General features: G+C 43.2%; 1 protein-coding gene across 4 annotated transcripts in view; it reads left to right on the top strand.

Annotated features, from left to right (window-relative positions):
- Window positions 1-14,491, top strand: part of LOC139442383 (cytoplasmic dynein 1 heavy chain 1-like) — a 95,248-nt gene that overhangs the window by 15,352 nt on the left and 65,405 nt on the right. For all 4 annotated transcript variants that reach the window (XM_071223187.1, XM_071223185.1, XM_071223186.1 and 1 more), the window contains exons 14-30: window positions 42-170; window positions 908-1,042; window positions 1,253-1,324; window positions 1,812-1,895; window positions 4,289-4,468; window positions 5,369-5,527; window positions 6,461-6,607; window positions 6,961-7,098; window positions 8,009-8,112; window positions 8,230-8,302; window positions 8,880-8,990; window positions 9,327-9,446; window positions 10,850-11,089; window positions 11,739-11,862; window positions 12,124-12,269; window positions 13,241-13,351; window positions 13,460-13,669. In XM_071223187.1, the coding sequence (XP_071079288.1) occupies window positions 42-170; window positions 908-1,042; window positions 1,253-1,324; window positions 1,812-1,895; window positions 4,289-4,468; window positions 5,369-5,527; window positions 6,461-6,607; window positions 6,961-7,098; window positions 8,009-8,112; window positions 8,230-8,302; window positions 8,880-8,990; window positions 9,327-9,446; window positions 10,850-11,089; window positions 11,739-11,862; window positions 12,124-12,269; window positions 13,241-13,351; window positions 13,460-13,669 (2,283 nt within the window). The remainder of the gene's footprint in view (window positions 1-41; window positions 171-907; window positions 1,043-1,252; window positions 1,325-1,811; window positions 1,896-4,288; window positions 4,469-5,368; window positions 5,528-6,460; window positions 6,608-6,960; window positions 7,099-8,008; window positions 8,113-8,229; window positions 8,303-8,879; window positions 8,991-9,326; window positions 9,447-10,849; window positions 11,090-11,738; window positions 11,863-12,123; window positions 12,270-13,240; window positions 13,352-13,459; window positions 13,670-14,491) is intronic.

Raw genomic sequence — 14,491 nt, 5'->3', positions numbered from 1 at the left:
TTCTAATGTACTTATGGCTTGGTATTTTTGTTTTCCAACAGGTTCAAAACCGACAACTGAATGTCACTGGGCGAGTGTTTGGCATTCTCAGCACCAGACTGGCTGTCAAGGGTAATGTCCTGAGACTGACTGTCAACTTCCAGCCTGAGATCATACAGCTATCCAAGGAGGTATGTTACCTTGCTTATGTCTCCGAACATTGATTTCATTAGTTTTGAAACAATTGGTTTTCTTCTGTTTGTTTGTCTTAAAAGTGTATAAGTTGTATGAGATTGTTTCAAATCAAATGTGCGTAAGTGGTGTATTTTATTATCCCCCGCCCCAACGAAGTTGGCGGGGGATATAGAAATGGGTTCCGTGCGTGCGTGCGTGCGTGCGTGCGTGCGTGCGTGCGTGCGTGCGTGCGTGCGTGCGTGCGTGCGTGCGTGCGTGCGTGCGTGCGTGCGTGCGTGCGTGCGTGCGTGCGTGCGTGCGTGCGTGCGTGCGTGCGTGCGTGCGTGCGTGCGTGTGTGCGTCTATCAGACTCATGCTGAACTTGTACCTTTTCCTATTAAGGAATTTTATACATTTTTATTTTTTAAGTTTCCATGGCAACAAGTTGGACTTAGGTTCTATAAGGGTGCTGTTCGTTTCCGGAACGTAACTCAAAAACCGTTAAATAATCTCTTACAAAGCATTGCATGTTTACCAGACACATACTGAACTGGTGCCTTTTGCTATTTAGGAGTTTTATAAATGTTTATTTTAGAATTTCCATTGCAGCTATTTTGACATTGCCTAAGAGAAATGTTCGGTCAGTTACCTAGTTTGGGACCATAACGTGTTAAAATGGCGGGGGATATAGATGACTTCGTCGACTATACGCTTGTTTACATATGACACCATGATGACATATTTTGTTTTCTAGGTGCGTAATCTTCGTTGGCTTGGATTCCGGGTGCCGCTAGCCATCGTGAACAAAGCTCACCAGGCCAACCAGCTCTACCCCTTTGCCATTTCCCTCATCGAGAGTGTCAGAACGTATGAGAGGACACTGGACAAGGTAAGATATTACTCATAACTAACCCAGAAATTAATCAAATATGCTGAAAACATTGCTAAATGTTTAACTAGGCATCTCACATAAGATGAATGCTCATCTGTAGCAGTCCATTGTTTGCGAGTGATCTGATTAAGCATGTGTTCAAAGTGGGGGAAAATATCTCCCTTCATATCATCAACAGCTTTTTCAGCAAGTACTTGATTTTTACAGATTGAGATCAAGCCATCCATTACACTGTTGGTAGCCGGGCTCAGGAAGGAGGTGCAGAACTTGATTGCTGAGGTGCGTTGGAGTGTCGTCAGCACATTGTGAACATTGATCCTTTGACAGTGGTGATAACAATGCAGCGCCTATAGCATACATTGTGTATGGAGTTATGTGTTTTACAGATTATAATCATCATTATCATCATCATCATCCACCCATCCCATTCATCCATCCCATCCATCCATCCCATCCATCCATCCATCCATCATCAAACTGAATTGATATAAAGATTTGACTGCTGTTTTGACAAGGTGCTTTCTAGCAGAACTAGTTGATTGATATTGTCAGCTATTTAGATAAGCACTTTAGACTGCTGTTGAAACTTGTGATCTTATAAAATATTGTACTCAAAGATGCTGAATAAATAGAAGACACATTGTATCATGTAGTATGTATCCAGCTTGAGGGACATTCATACAGATGTTTGACATAGAAGTTTGTCATTGCTGAGCAAATTGTGCAGTTATTGTGGTAACTCTGACAAGTACACTTTGTTACCCAGGGCTGCAGCCTGGTGTGGGAGTCGTACAAGCTGGACCCGTATGTACAGAGGCTTGCTGACATCGTCTTCAACTTCCAGGAGAAGGTGGGTACAATTAGCATTGTTATCATGTATTTGTAAGGTTGATGTCCGGTGATTGGTTCTATGTGAGCATGGTGAGGTAATTACTGGAGCTCCACATGACGCGGTTACTTTGAAACTCCTACAGCTATGAAGCCAGACCTTTGTGAGCAGGAAAAGGTTTCTTTTTTTGTGACTAAATAAAGTGAAATATATGATCTATATTTTGTGTCCTGTATGTAAACCCTGTCTGTCCAGGTGTATCACCTGTGTCCTGTATGTAAACCCTGTCTGTCCAGGTGTATCACCTTTGTCCTTTATGTAAACCCTGTCTGTCCAGGTGTATCACCTGTGTCCTATATGTAAACCCTGTCTGTCCAGGTGTATCACCTGTGTCCTGTATGTAAACCCTGTCTGTCCAGGTGTATCACCTGTGTCCTAAAAGTAAACCCTGTCTGTCCAGGTGTATCACCTGTGTCCTATATGTAAACCCTGTCTGTCCAGGTGTATCACCTGTGTCCTATATGTAAACCCTGTCTGTCCAGGTGTATCACCTGTGTCCTGTATGTAAACCCTGTCTGTCCAGGTGTATCACCTGTGTCCTATATGTAAACCCTGTCTGTCCAGGTATATCACCTGTGTCCTATATGTAAACCCTGTCTGTCCAGGTGTATCACCTGTGTCCTATATGTAAACCCTGTCTGTCCAGGTGTATCACCTGTGTCCTGTATGTAAACCCTGTCTGTCCAGGTATATCACCTGTATATGTAAACCCTGTCTGTCCAGGTATATCACCTGTATATGTAAACCCTGTCTGTCCAGGTGTATCACCTGTGTCCTATATGTAAACCCTGTCTGTCCAGGTGTATCACCTGTGTCCTGTATGTAAACCCTGTCTGTCCAGGTATATCACCTGTATATGTAAACCCTGTCTGTCCAGGTATATCACCTGTATATGTAAACCCTGTCTGTCCAGGTGTATCACCTGTATATGTAAACCCTGTCTGTCCAGGTGTACCACCTGTGTCCTGTATGTAAACCCTGTCTGTCCAGGTGTATCACCTGTGTCCTGTATGTAAACCCTGTCTGTCCAGGTGTATCACCTGTGTCCTGTATGTAAACCCTGTCTGTCCAGGTGTATCACCTGTGTCCTGTATGTAAACCCTGTCTGTCCAGGTGTATCACCTGTGTCCTATATGTAAACCCTGTCTGTCCAGGTGTATCACCTGTATATGTAAACCCTGTCTGTCCAGGTGTATCACCTGTGTCCTGTATGTAAACCCTGTCTGTCCAGGTGTATCACCTGTGTCCTATATGTAAACCCTGTCTGTCCAGGTGTATCACCTGTGTCCTGTATGTAAACCCTGTCTGTCCAGGTGTATCACCTGTATATGTAATCCCTGTCTGTCCAGGTGTATCACCTGTGTCCTGTATGTAAACCCTGTCTGTCCAGGTGTATCACCTGTATATGTAAACCCTGTCTGTCCAGGTGTACCACCTGTGTCCTGTATGTAAACCCTGTCTGTCCAGGTGTATCACCTGTATATGTAAACCCTGTCTGTCCAGGTGTATCACCTGTGTCCTGTATGTAAACCCTGTCTGTCCAGGTGTATCACCTGTATATGTAATCCCTGTCTGTCCAGGTGTATCACCTGTGTCCTGTATGTAAACCCTGTCTGTCCAGGTGTATCACCTGTATATGTAATCCTGTCTGTCCAGGTGTATCACCTGTATATGTAATCCCTGTCTGTCCAGGTGTATCACCTGTTTCCTGTATGTAAACCCTGTCTGTCCAGGTGTATCACCTGTGTCCTATATGTAAACCCTGTCTGTCCAGGTGTATCACCTGTGTCCTGTATGTAAACCCTGTCTGTCCAGGTGTATCACCTGTGTCCTGTATGTAAACCCTGTCTGTCCAGGTGTATCACCTGTGTCCTGTATGTAAACCCTGTCTGTCCAGGTGTATCACCTGTGCCCTGTATGTAAACCCTGTCTGTCCAGGTGTATCACCTGTTTCCTGTATGTAAACCCTGTCTGTCCAGGTGTATCACCTGTTTCCTATATGTAAACCCTGTCTGTCCAGGTGTATCACCTGTGTCCTATATGTAAACCCTGTCTGTCCAGGTGTATCACCTGTGCCCTGTATGTAAACCCTGTCTGTCCAGGTGTATCACCTGTATATGTAAACCCTGTCTGTGCAGGTGTATCACCTGTATATGTAAACCCTGTCTGTCCAGGTATATCACCTGTATATGTAAACCCTGTCTGTCCAGGTATATCACCTGTATATGTAAACCCTGTCTGTCCAGGTATATCACCTGTATATGTAAACCCTGTCTGTCCAGGTGTATCACCTGTATATGTAAACCCTGTCTGTCCAGGTGTATCACCTGTATATGTAAACCCTGTCTGTCCAGGTTGATGACCTCCTGGCTATGGAGGAGGAGATTGAGCTGGAGGTGAAGGGGCTGGAGACGTGCAACTACAACGCCAACACATTCCGCGAGATCCTGAACCGCATCCAGAAGGCTGTGGACAACCTGAGTCTGCACTCCTACTCCAACCTGCCACAGTGGGTGGCCAAGATGGACGAGGAGGTGAGTCGACCTACAGGGCGCTAATGTTGTAATGTAGTAACATGTGTTCAGTGAAGTCATGTTCTTTAAATATTCAAATACTAATGAGATACAACAGATGGATGGTTAATTAGCCTACAAACACAGTAAAAAACATTCCAACTCCAGGGTTCACTCTAGGAATTTTCTGACATGGCCCCTTTATGTGAAAATTTCAAATATTCCAGAGGTACAAGGTACTCCCACACTTGCCCATACAGCACAATGTTAAAATTCCCCATTGTATTTGAAAATGTGTGCTTTTTTTCAAATTTAGGGGCTAAAAGCACAAGGCCCAACCCAAGAATTATCCCTGGAACTCAGTTGGTGTCCATTTCATGCCATCTTAAAGTTTTGTGAAGGCAAATTTTATTTGTAGTCAATCATTTCATCATCATGTTCATAGCCCTCAAGGGAACATGTCCACTTATAACACCTCAGCTGCCCCAAATGAGGAATCCTGCACACTTATGAATATAACCATGATGTAAATGTTACTTGGGTCTCTGATGTATGGAGGCATATTTAAGAGAAGGGGCAGTCAGGTAGCCTTGTGGTTAAAGCGTTCGCTCGTCACGCCGAAGACCCGGTTCGATACCCGACATGGGTACACTGTGTGAAGCCCATTTCTGGTGTCCCCATCGTGATATTGCTGGAATATTGCTAAATGTGGCATAAAACCATGCTCGCTCGCTTACTCACTCACTCACTCACTCACTCACTCACTCACTCACTCACTCACTCACTCACTCACTCCAGTTCATAATAGTTCATCCATCCCAGGTTTCAACCATCACAACATTAATTCCTTTGTTGAAAGCTCTGCACATATATAGTTCAATCCGTCCTTGGGTAATTATGCCTGTCTATGGTTGCCATCAGGTTGAGAACAAGTTGGCTGGGCGTCTGGAGGCTGGCCTGATGGCCTGGACCCAGTGCCTGCTGGAGGACACAAAGGAGGAGGATGCTGTGGACCACTCCATGGACACCGACGAGCCGAAACAGCCGGCCCACAAGTCTGGCGGAGAACCCAACATCAAGGTCAGTAGGTCCTAGGCCCACGAGTCTGGCGGAGAACCCAACATCATGAGAACCTACAATCCTGACAGCTGTCCTGTCATTGTCCTGTCATTGTCCTGTCAGAAGATCCTATAATCCTGTCTCCGTTGTCCTGTCAGTTGATCCTGTCTTTATATTTCACGTTCATATTTCAGTAGTGTTAGTATCTGGTTGGTATTGGTCTGTTCTGCACCATTGTGCAATAACCTTGTACGCGACTTGTAAGCAGTTTTCAACTCACCAGTAGGTTTCAACTCTCCGGCTTGCTGGACAGAACTGGTCCCTAGATTGTCTCAACAACTGATTAACTCAAGATCAGGAGACACAATGTGTGACTTGACCCATGGTGCATCTAACATATGAGGATGGGTATTATTGCTGACTCAAGTGTAGTTGATTAGTTATAGTCCACTGCTATTGCTGACTCAAGTGTAGTTGATTAGTTATAGTCCACTGATATTGCTGACTCATGTGTATAGTTGATTAGTTATAGTCCACTGCTATTGCTGACTCAAGTGTATAGTTGATTAGTTATAGCCCACTGCTATTGCTGACTCAAGTGTAGTTGATTAGTTATAGTCCACTGATATGCTGACTCAAGTATAGTTGATTAGTTATAGTCCACTGCTATTGCTGACTCAAGTGTAGTTGATTAGTTATAGTCCACTGCTATTGCTGACTCAAGTGTAGTTGTTTAATTATAGTCCACTGCTATTGCTGACTCAAGTGTATAGTTGATTAGTTATAGTCCACTGAAATTGCTGACTCAAGTATAGTTAATTAGTTATAGTCCACTGCTATTGCTGACTCAAGTGTACAACAACATGCACTCACATGGTAAGCATACTCTAGATTGATTTCCTCAAAACATTTGTATGGAAGACAATTGTTCATTTACTTTTCCACTCCCTTCAGCGACTTGTCCATGAGCTGAGGATCACCAACCAACTGATCTACGTCAGCCCGCCAATTGAAGATGCCCGCTTCAACATCATGCAAGAGCTGTTTGGCTGGGAGGCGGTTGTGACAAGCCTGCCTCGTCTGCAACACTCCAGATACCAGGTGAGGCCACTAGCTATGTGAATAACACTTTATGAGTGGCTATTTTAGTCAGTTAATAAATAGTTGTTCATAGTAACATCAGTACGTGGAAATTATGAGACTTTAAGTACATATTAATATTTGTGGACCAAATGTTGCTTGCAAAATTTGCAAGTCTAATAATGTGTGTTCAGTGCTTGGAATTCACTTGCCAAATTTACAATGATCACGTAGCGTAATTAAGCCTTGGCCCTTGAAAGCAAATGTTCTTCTTGAAAAGTGCTTAAATTTAGAGTCAACAGATCTGTATGAACCCTGCAAAGGTGCCCTTATTGTATGTCTGTGTGTTATGACACTGTATGAACTTGTTGCAGGTGGGTCTGGGAGTTGAGTCAGACGCCGACTCCACGTACAGGAACGTGCTGACCAAGCTGCCTGGTGGCTCCCTCATCCTAGAGGAGGCCTACTCCGCCATCAGTAAGGTCGTGCAGGACTTCCAAGGATATGTCAATGTGAGTCCACGGTTACCTTGAATCCTCTACCTTTAACATAATACCCTCTGGCAGATTTGTAGGAAGACTATGGTCCCTGAGGATTTATCTGGGATTCCAAACTATGTGCCCTTGGCAGGCAAACTGGGAAAATATTGTGGTATTGTTCAAAATTCGATGTTTTTAACGTTATTATTGTAAATTGGGGAATTGGGGAGTGTTTTTTTCACATTGGGAATTTTGACTGACACTTGCTGCAGACTTAGGCAGATATCTGAGCAGATCTAGATAAATTCCTGGGCCCCAGTATCAAATGCTTGCTGAAAGAGTTGACATATGAGGATCAGAGGGTCATGAGGGATCTACAATGCACTGACACTGCACTGATGTCGTAGATGTTGCTCAACCTATCAACGGGGCACGGGTGGCCCAGTCGTCTATGGCGCTGCAATTGCTGTGCAGAGTTGCGTCCCCTGGGCACGCCAGAAACCTATGATCGTGGGTTCGAATCTTGGTTAGCCCTGATTATGTTTCTAGGTTTGTCAGCACCATACCCGTGCTCGTGGGTTTCACCGAAGTGGTAAACGTCCGAGACCTGAATCACTTCTTGCTTTCCTCCCACATTAAGCTGACACACCGTGATATAACTGGAATACTGTTAAAAGCGGCCTTTAATCCCAACTCACTCACTCACTCAACCTATCAACCATTGTTCTACCTGGCCTAATTTTGATTATTTCCAGGTTGCCATGATGTCTGGAATGTTCTTAAATTAACATTCACTAATGCAAGAATGAGCTACAAACCATTTGCTCTTGTGTGGAGACACTAAATATGCTGAAAGCAATGTCTCTGTTGTCAACCTTATGTCTGTTTGTGTAAGAATTTCATCACTACTGCACGTCAACTGATGTTGTTGCCCTGGTTACAGGTGTGGCTGAGGTACCAGTCCCTCTGGGATCTCAACCCGGATGTCCTGTACGGTCGTCTTGGAAACAACCTCAAACTGTGGATGTCCACACTGGAAGAAATCAAGTACGTATTTGATAAGTTCAAAGTCCATAGTTTGTCTTGTATGTGGCATATACTTACAATATATAGGACACATCTCTAAATCTGTGACGAATATGAGTATTGACATTTGCATTACAGATCCTCTCGCAAGACCTTTGACACATCTGAGACTGCCAAGGAAATTGGGCCCATTGTTGTTCAGTTCGGCAAGGTAAGATTCAAGCATGAAAATCATGCTCTCAATGTTAGTCAGTAGAGAATTGCACACTGAATCCTAATACCCGGAATCAGACTTGGATTTTTATACTGTCAGATTAAACCCTGACAAAAAACAAAGGGAGACAAATAAGATGTGCAGAATTCAGAGAATATGATGGGTTATGAATCATTTTATATCTGGCAATAATATCACCAGGATAATATAATGTTCAACTCAAATCTGACCCATATAGAAAGTTTGACACCTATTCATTCGGTGTACATAGTTGAGTTTTGGCATGATTCTGCATCACAGGAACAAGTATCTGTTCCACTCACGTGCATTTGTAGCTTTCATGAGTGCCATTGTAGAACAGTAAAGGCTAGAAATTGTGCAGAATGAACACCTTTCCACTTCCCCTCCTCCAATGTCATCATCATCATCATCATCCTGTGTTTACGTCAGTTAGCCGTGACTTTCTGCTCATGATGTGGGTAATGATAGTTCATAAGCATCCAAAATCAAAGTTCGACAAAAATCGACTTTGTTTTTTAGTTGTAAAGACTGTTCATCTTTGTCCCTTGTCCAGGTGCAGTCTAAGGTGACACTGAAGTATGACTCATGGCACAAGGAGGTGCTCAGCAAGTTCGGCTCCATGCTTGGCAATGAGATGGCAGAGTTCCACACAGTCGTCTCAAAGGTATTCATGCGTTTCTTTTCAGAAAATAGTTGCTTTTTCTCAAAACATAAGTTGCTCAGTGATCAGGAATGGGATATAAGAGTTCATCCTTTGGCCCAGTGTTTTTTATAGATGTCCTATTGAGGGGTTAATGAGGTTCAAGTCAAACGTTTGTTATTTAATGTTAATGTAAATAAATCTAACAATGACTTGACCTATACTCAAATTTACCAACACGTTGTGGAACATGGTCCCTTATATTCTGTCCCCAGTTACAGGAATCTAGTTCAGATTTGTTTAAGGTAAGATGTATTGTTGCTTATTAGGAAGTAACTAACATGGTCCTTGTTTCGCCAGTCTCGCTCCGACCTAGAGCAACAGTCCATCGACACTGCCAACACATCGGATGCTGTTGGACTCATCACTCACGTCCAGTCTCTCAAACGCAAGGTCAACTCCTGGGAGAAGCAGGTTGAGGTAGGTCACAGCTTGCTGACGTGATGTGCTGCATCCTCACGATAATGCTGGGATGCTTACCTTGCTGGATACATGTAAAAGGCGAATATGCTTGTCGTAAGAGGCGACCAACGGGATTGGGTGGTCAGGCTCGCTGACTTGGTTGATGCATGTAATCGTATCCCAATTGCGTGGATCGATGCTCAGTCACTGGATTGTCTGGTCCAGACTCGATTATTTAAAGACCGCCGTCATATAGCTGGAATATTAAACAACAAAAAACAAACATGTAGTTGTTGAAATGGATTGTCTTGAAAGTATGAGTGATGTTAGAATTGAAAGTTGAATTTTCACATGGTTTAATTTAACGGACTGGGTTAAGATATGTTACATGTAACATCAGGCAAAGCTGTGAATCTGAAATCAATAGATAGCCATTCTAGAAAAAAAGTGCCCAACTGGTGGTTTAACATACTATCACTGTGTATAAATAAGGCTTTGCTTATCTCAACAGTGCCATTTATATCTCCATGTTCGGATTCCAGGGCAGATAGGTTCCCAGTACCTCAAGAGTGTCGTAAGAGCTGACTATGATCAATGCCAGTGGTTACACTGTGGTCGATAATGTGTCATCGTACCCCAAACCCAGGGACCAATGCTCTGCCAGACTGAGACTCAATTATATAAAGTTTGTCATGTCATAGACGGTGACATGAAACAACATTCACATGTGAGATCAATAGAGCACACAAAACTGTCAACATATGTCCAATATAACAGTTTCCTTTTGTTGAGGTTTCATTGTGTTTGTTGTTCACGCTGCAATATTCCAGCTATATGACATGAGTCTCTAAGTAATCGAGTCTGGACCAGACAGTTCAGTGGTTGATATTATGAGCATCGGTCCACACCGTTGGGTTGTGTTCAGATGTCATCAACAAAGTCACCAAACCTGAACATACAATCCATTAATTGCCCCTTACGACTAGCATAGGTTGTTAGGGACCAATTCTAACCTGGAATCCCTACAGGTTAGTTAATTAAACAAGCATAACAGGCGACTATGCTTGCCGTAAGAGGCGACTAATGGGATCAGGTGGTCAGACTCGCTGACTTGGTTCATGCATGTCATCGATCCCAAATGTGTGGATTGATGCTCATGATATCAATCACTGGATTGTGTGGTCCATACTCGATTATTTACAGACCGCCATCATATAGTTGGAATATTGCTGAGTGCGGTGTTAAACAACAAACCAAACAAACATATGACAGTTCACTTTTGTGGATCAGTGCTCATGATATCCATCACTGGATTGTCTGATCAAGATTCCATTATTTACTGAAAGCTGGAATATAGCTGGAATATTGCTGAGTGCGTCGTTTAACAACAAACAAACAATCAAAACTTTTGTTGCTGTCAGATGTACAAGGAGGGTCAGCGTATCCTGGAGCGTCAGCGCTTCCAGTTCCCTTCCACCTGGCTATACATCGACAACATCGAGGGTGAGTGGGGAGCGTTCAGCGACATCATGAAGCGCAAGGACTCATCCATCCAGACCCAGGTGGCCAGTCTGCAGATGAAGATTGTGTCGGAGGACAAGCTGGTGGAGACCCGCACTGGTGACATGCTCACAGACTGGGAGAAGGAAAAACCCGTGGAGGTGAGTCCGTCATCCCATTGTGTACATGCAGGGCTAGGACTACAGGGAACAACACCAGACAATATGGGTCACATTAACCCTGTATTGTGAGTGGCCATTTGGAGTACATTCAGAGACCACTCAGCAGCTGTGACCGAGCAAATTAATTTAACCTTGTCTCAGGTAGTCTGACATTAGGAAGTCAAAACCAGAACAGTTAACCTTCTCTTTGCTTTGGACTTGTTCTTTCGGAATATCATTGAAGGTTATAAGTTTGATATGTTATTGATCACATAACAGTGCTTCCATGGACTAAACAAATCCAATAAACTTGGTATCATTATGTGATGAATATGCAAATGAGGTCACCTTACAGGAACCTTTTTCAAGCTCTGTACATCAATTCAATGCCTTCTTATTAAAGGGCCCGTGTGCGAAATACGCTACAGTCGGAAAGCGCACGTTAAATCTCCTATATCAGTCAGTCAGTTTCTAAAGGGCTGCATGATAAAAAAAATTATTCCTAATATATAATGTTTATGTTATGTTATAGTAATCTCTCTATATATATCCACTATTTATTGTCTGCCTAGGGACTGGTTGTTCTTAGCCTTATCGAGAAACAAGCTATACCCTGTGTGTTGACTCATTCTAATTTTGCTGTGTTCAGGGTGAACTGAGACCAGACTCAGCTCTGAAGGCTCTCACTATCTTCGAAGGAAAGTTCTGTCGTCTGAAGGAAGAGAGGGACAATGTCGCACGAGCTAAGGAGGCTCTTGAATTAGCTGAACCAGGTGTGTGAGTCTGTGTCCCTCTCACAGCTTATCGGTGTAGTGACTATTGGACTTGTAGAATGTGTTGAATTTGTACTGATCTAGAGAAATTGTTCTGAATAGTCCAGTGAGTTCTCGTTCCCAGACTAATGGCTATCACAAAAGGTACATCCCACTTCTTAGAATTTTTTGTTGACTAAAATTAACATTAACTGTGATGTAACTGAAAGTGTTGAAAGCACTGATTAGGACCCATATTGTAAGACATTGTTCCCTTTTCAGGTCACATCAGTCCCAGCCAGGAGCGTGTGCAGGTCGCCCTGGAAGAGCTGCAGGACCTGAAGGGGGTGTGGTCTGAGTTGGCCAAGATCTGGGAGCAGATAGACGAGCTGAAGGAGAAGCCATGGCTGTCTGTAGCGCCAAGAAAGGTGGGTAACAGATTACTACACAGGGCCCACTTGCATAAAGCGATCTTAGTGCTAAGATGGTCTTGATTCCCATACTTTAACATAGGCTTACGATAGTCTTAGCGCTAAGATCGTTTTGTGCAAGTGGGCCCAGGTGTCTGTCAGATACTATTTACCTAACAGCGTGTTATAAAATGTGTGTGGTATAACAGGAACAGGTGCTGTAATCTGTTTCTAACACACCCTAAAATCACAACATTTTAGCATCCCATCGATATGTCATCTATTTCCTATATTATCTGCATACCTATCTTCTACTCGATGCCAAAAGAAACGCGAACCAAAGTAAGAGAAGTATGTATTTTAAGGATAGATGTTTCCAGTGTGTACCACTCAATGACAAAACTAACAATCAGTCAAGTGTTACAACAGAGTGTCTATACTTATCACGTTATGCTGCAAGTGATTTCCAAACTTTATGCACTAATCCTGCATGACACAAATAGTGCTTCTTGAGTCATGTATCTATGACATCACATGCGTTAATGAGCGTCAATTCATACAACATACCACGATGTTCTTTTGTGCATTGAACTAATCTAATATCTCTTGAATATGAGTAATTCTTCATGAAATAAACAACATGTATGGTATTTGTGTTTCTTTTGTTGGTGAGTATATTTACATTGCAGTGATTTGCTTGTGGTTAAAATGTGACACCGAAGAACATAGATTCCCGATATCTGTAAAATGTGTAAAGCCATTTCCTGCCAGTATCTTTCTTGATTCTTTCTTTCACTCGTCACGCCGAAGACCCGGGTTCGATGCCCGACATGGGTACAATGTGTGAAGCCCATTTCTGGTATCCCCTGCCGTGATATTGCTGGAATATTGCTAAAAGCGGCGTAAAACCATAACAATCACTCACTCAATCACTTGATTTTTTCTATGAGGTGGAAACCATAATTACTCATGTTCATTAATGTTTTCAGTTACGGCAATCGCTGGACACCCTGTTGAACCAGATGAAAGAACTGCCGGCTCGGCTTAGAGCGTACGGATCGTACGAACATGTGAAGAGAACTCTCCAGAGCTATGCCAAGGTGGGTAGAGTAGTCGAACATGTACGATAAAGTTTCATGCCTTCCGATGAGAATAAGGAAGTAGCGACATTGTTTAGATCACACTTAACTTTTTCATCTCTTTGACAGGTGAATGTGCTTATTGTGGAGTTAAAGTCAGAGGCTCTGAAGGAACGTCACTGGAAGCAGCTGATGAGACGGCTGAATGTGAACTGGGTTCTGTCTGAGTTGACACTCGGCCATGTGTGGGATATTGATCTGCAGAAGCATGAGTCCATTGTCCGGGACATCATCATCGTCGCCCAGGGAGAGATGGCTCTCGAGGAATTCTTGAAACAGGTGAGAGGAACGTATACGTGAAGGATAAAACAAGACTACGAGGCTTTGGTTGAAAATGTATATACGGTGGAGAGAGAAAAGCCTGCAAGGCGAAGGTCCTATACCTGACCCCAAGAGTTTACCCCAAGAGTTTACAAAATTGAGATTTATGTGGCTTACAAATACAAAGCTTACAGGTTCGATCCCACTGAAATATAAGTAACATTTGTTGTTTAGATTTTGCATCATTCCTCACTTTTCCTAAGTTAGAATTGTCATGTGTATTTTATTCAAATGCCAAGTAAATCTCTGGGACAAAGGGGGGGCACGGGTGGCCCAGTCGCCTAAGGGGCCGCGATTCGCTGCGCAGGGTTGAGTCCCTTGGGCACGCCAGAAACCTATGATTGTGGGTTCGAATCCCGGTTCGCCTCGATTCTGTTTCTAGGTTTGTCAGCACCATACCCGTGCTTGTGGGTTTCACCGAAGTGGTAAACGTCTGATACCTGCATCACTTCGGGCTTTCCACCCACATTAAGCTTACACGCCGCGATATAACTGGAATACTGTTAAAAGCAGCGTTAAACCCAACTCACTCACTCACTCACTCTGGGACAAAGGGTCTTTCTTTTGAATATCCCTTGGACATACGATAGGATGATGTCACATGAGGTATTTCAAAGAACTAAATGACAATGGTTGAAGTCACTGGAGTTTTTAATATTACAACAAGCACTTGTTCATCACTTTTCAGTGGGACTAAGTACAAGTAATTTTGACATAAATCTAGCCTGTTATATGCAAACCATTAAACCAAACCAATTATGCATCCTATTTTTTACCTCA

The sequence above is a fragment of the Haliotis cracherodii genome, unplaced genomic scaffold (genome assembly GCF_022045235.1).
Source record: "Haliotis cracherodii isolate W230 unplaced genomic scaffold, xgHalCrac1.p SCAF_5, whole genome shotgun sequence".
Classification (NCBI taxonomy): Eukaryota; Metazoa; Mollusca; class Gastropoda; order Lepetellida; family Haliotidae; genus Haliotis; species Haliotis cracherodii.
This window is presented reverse-complemented; position numbering and strand designations above follow the sequence as displayed.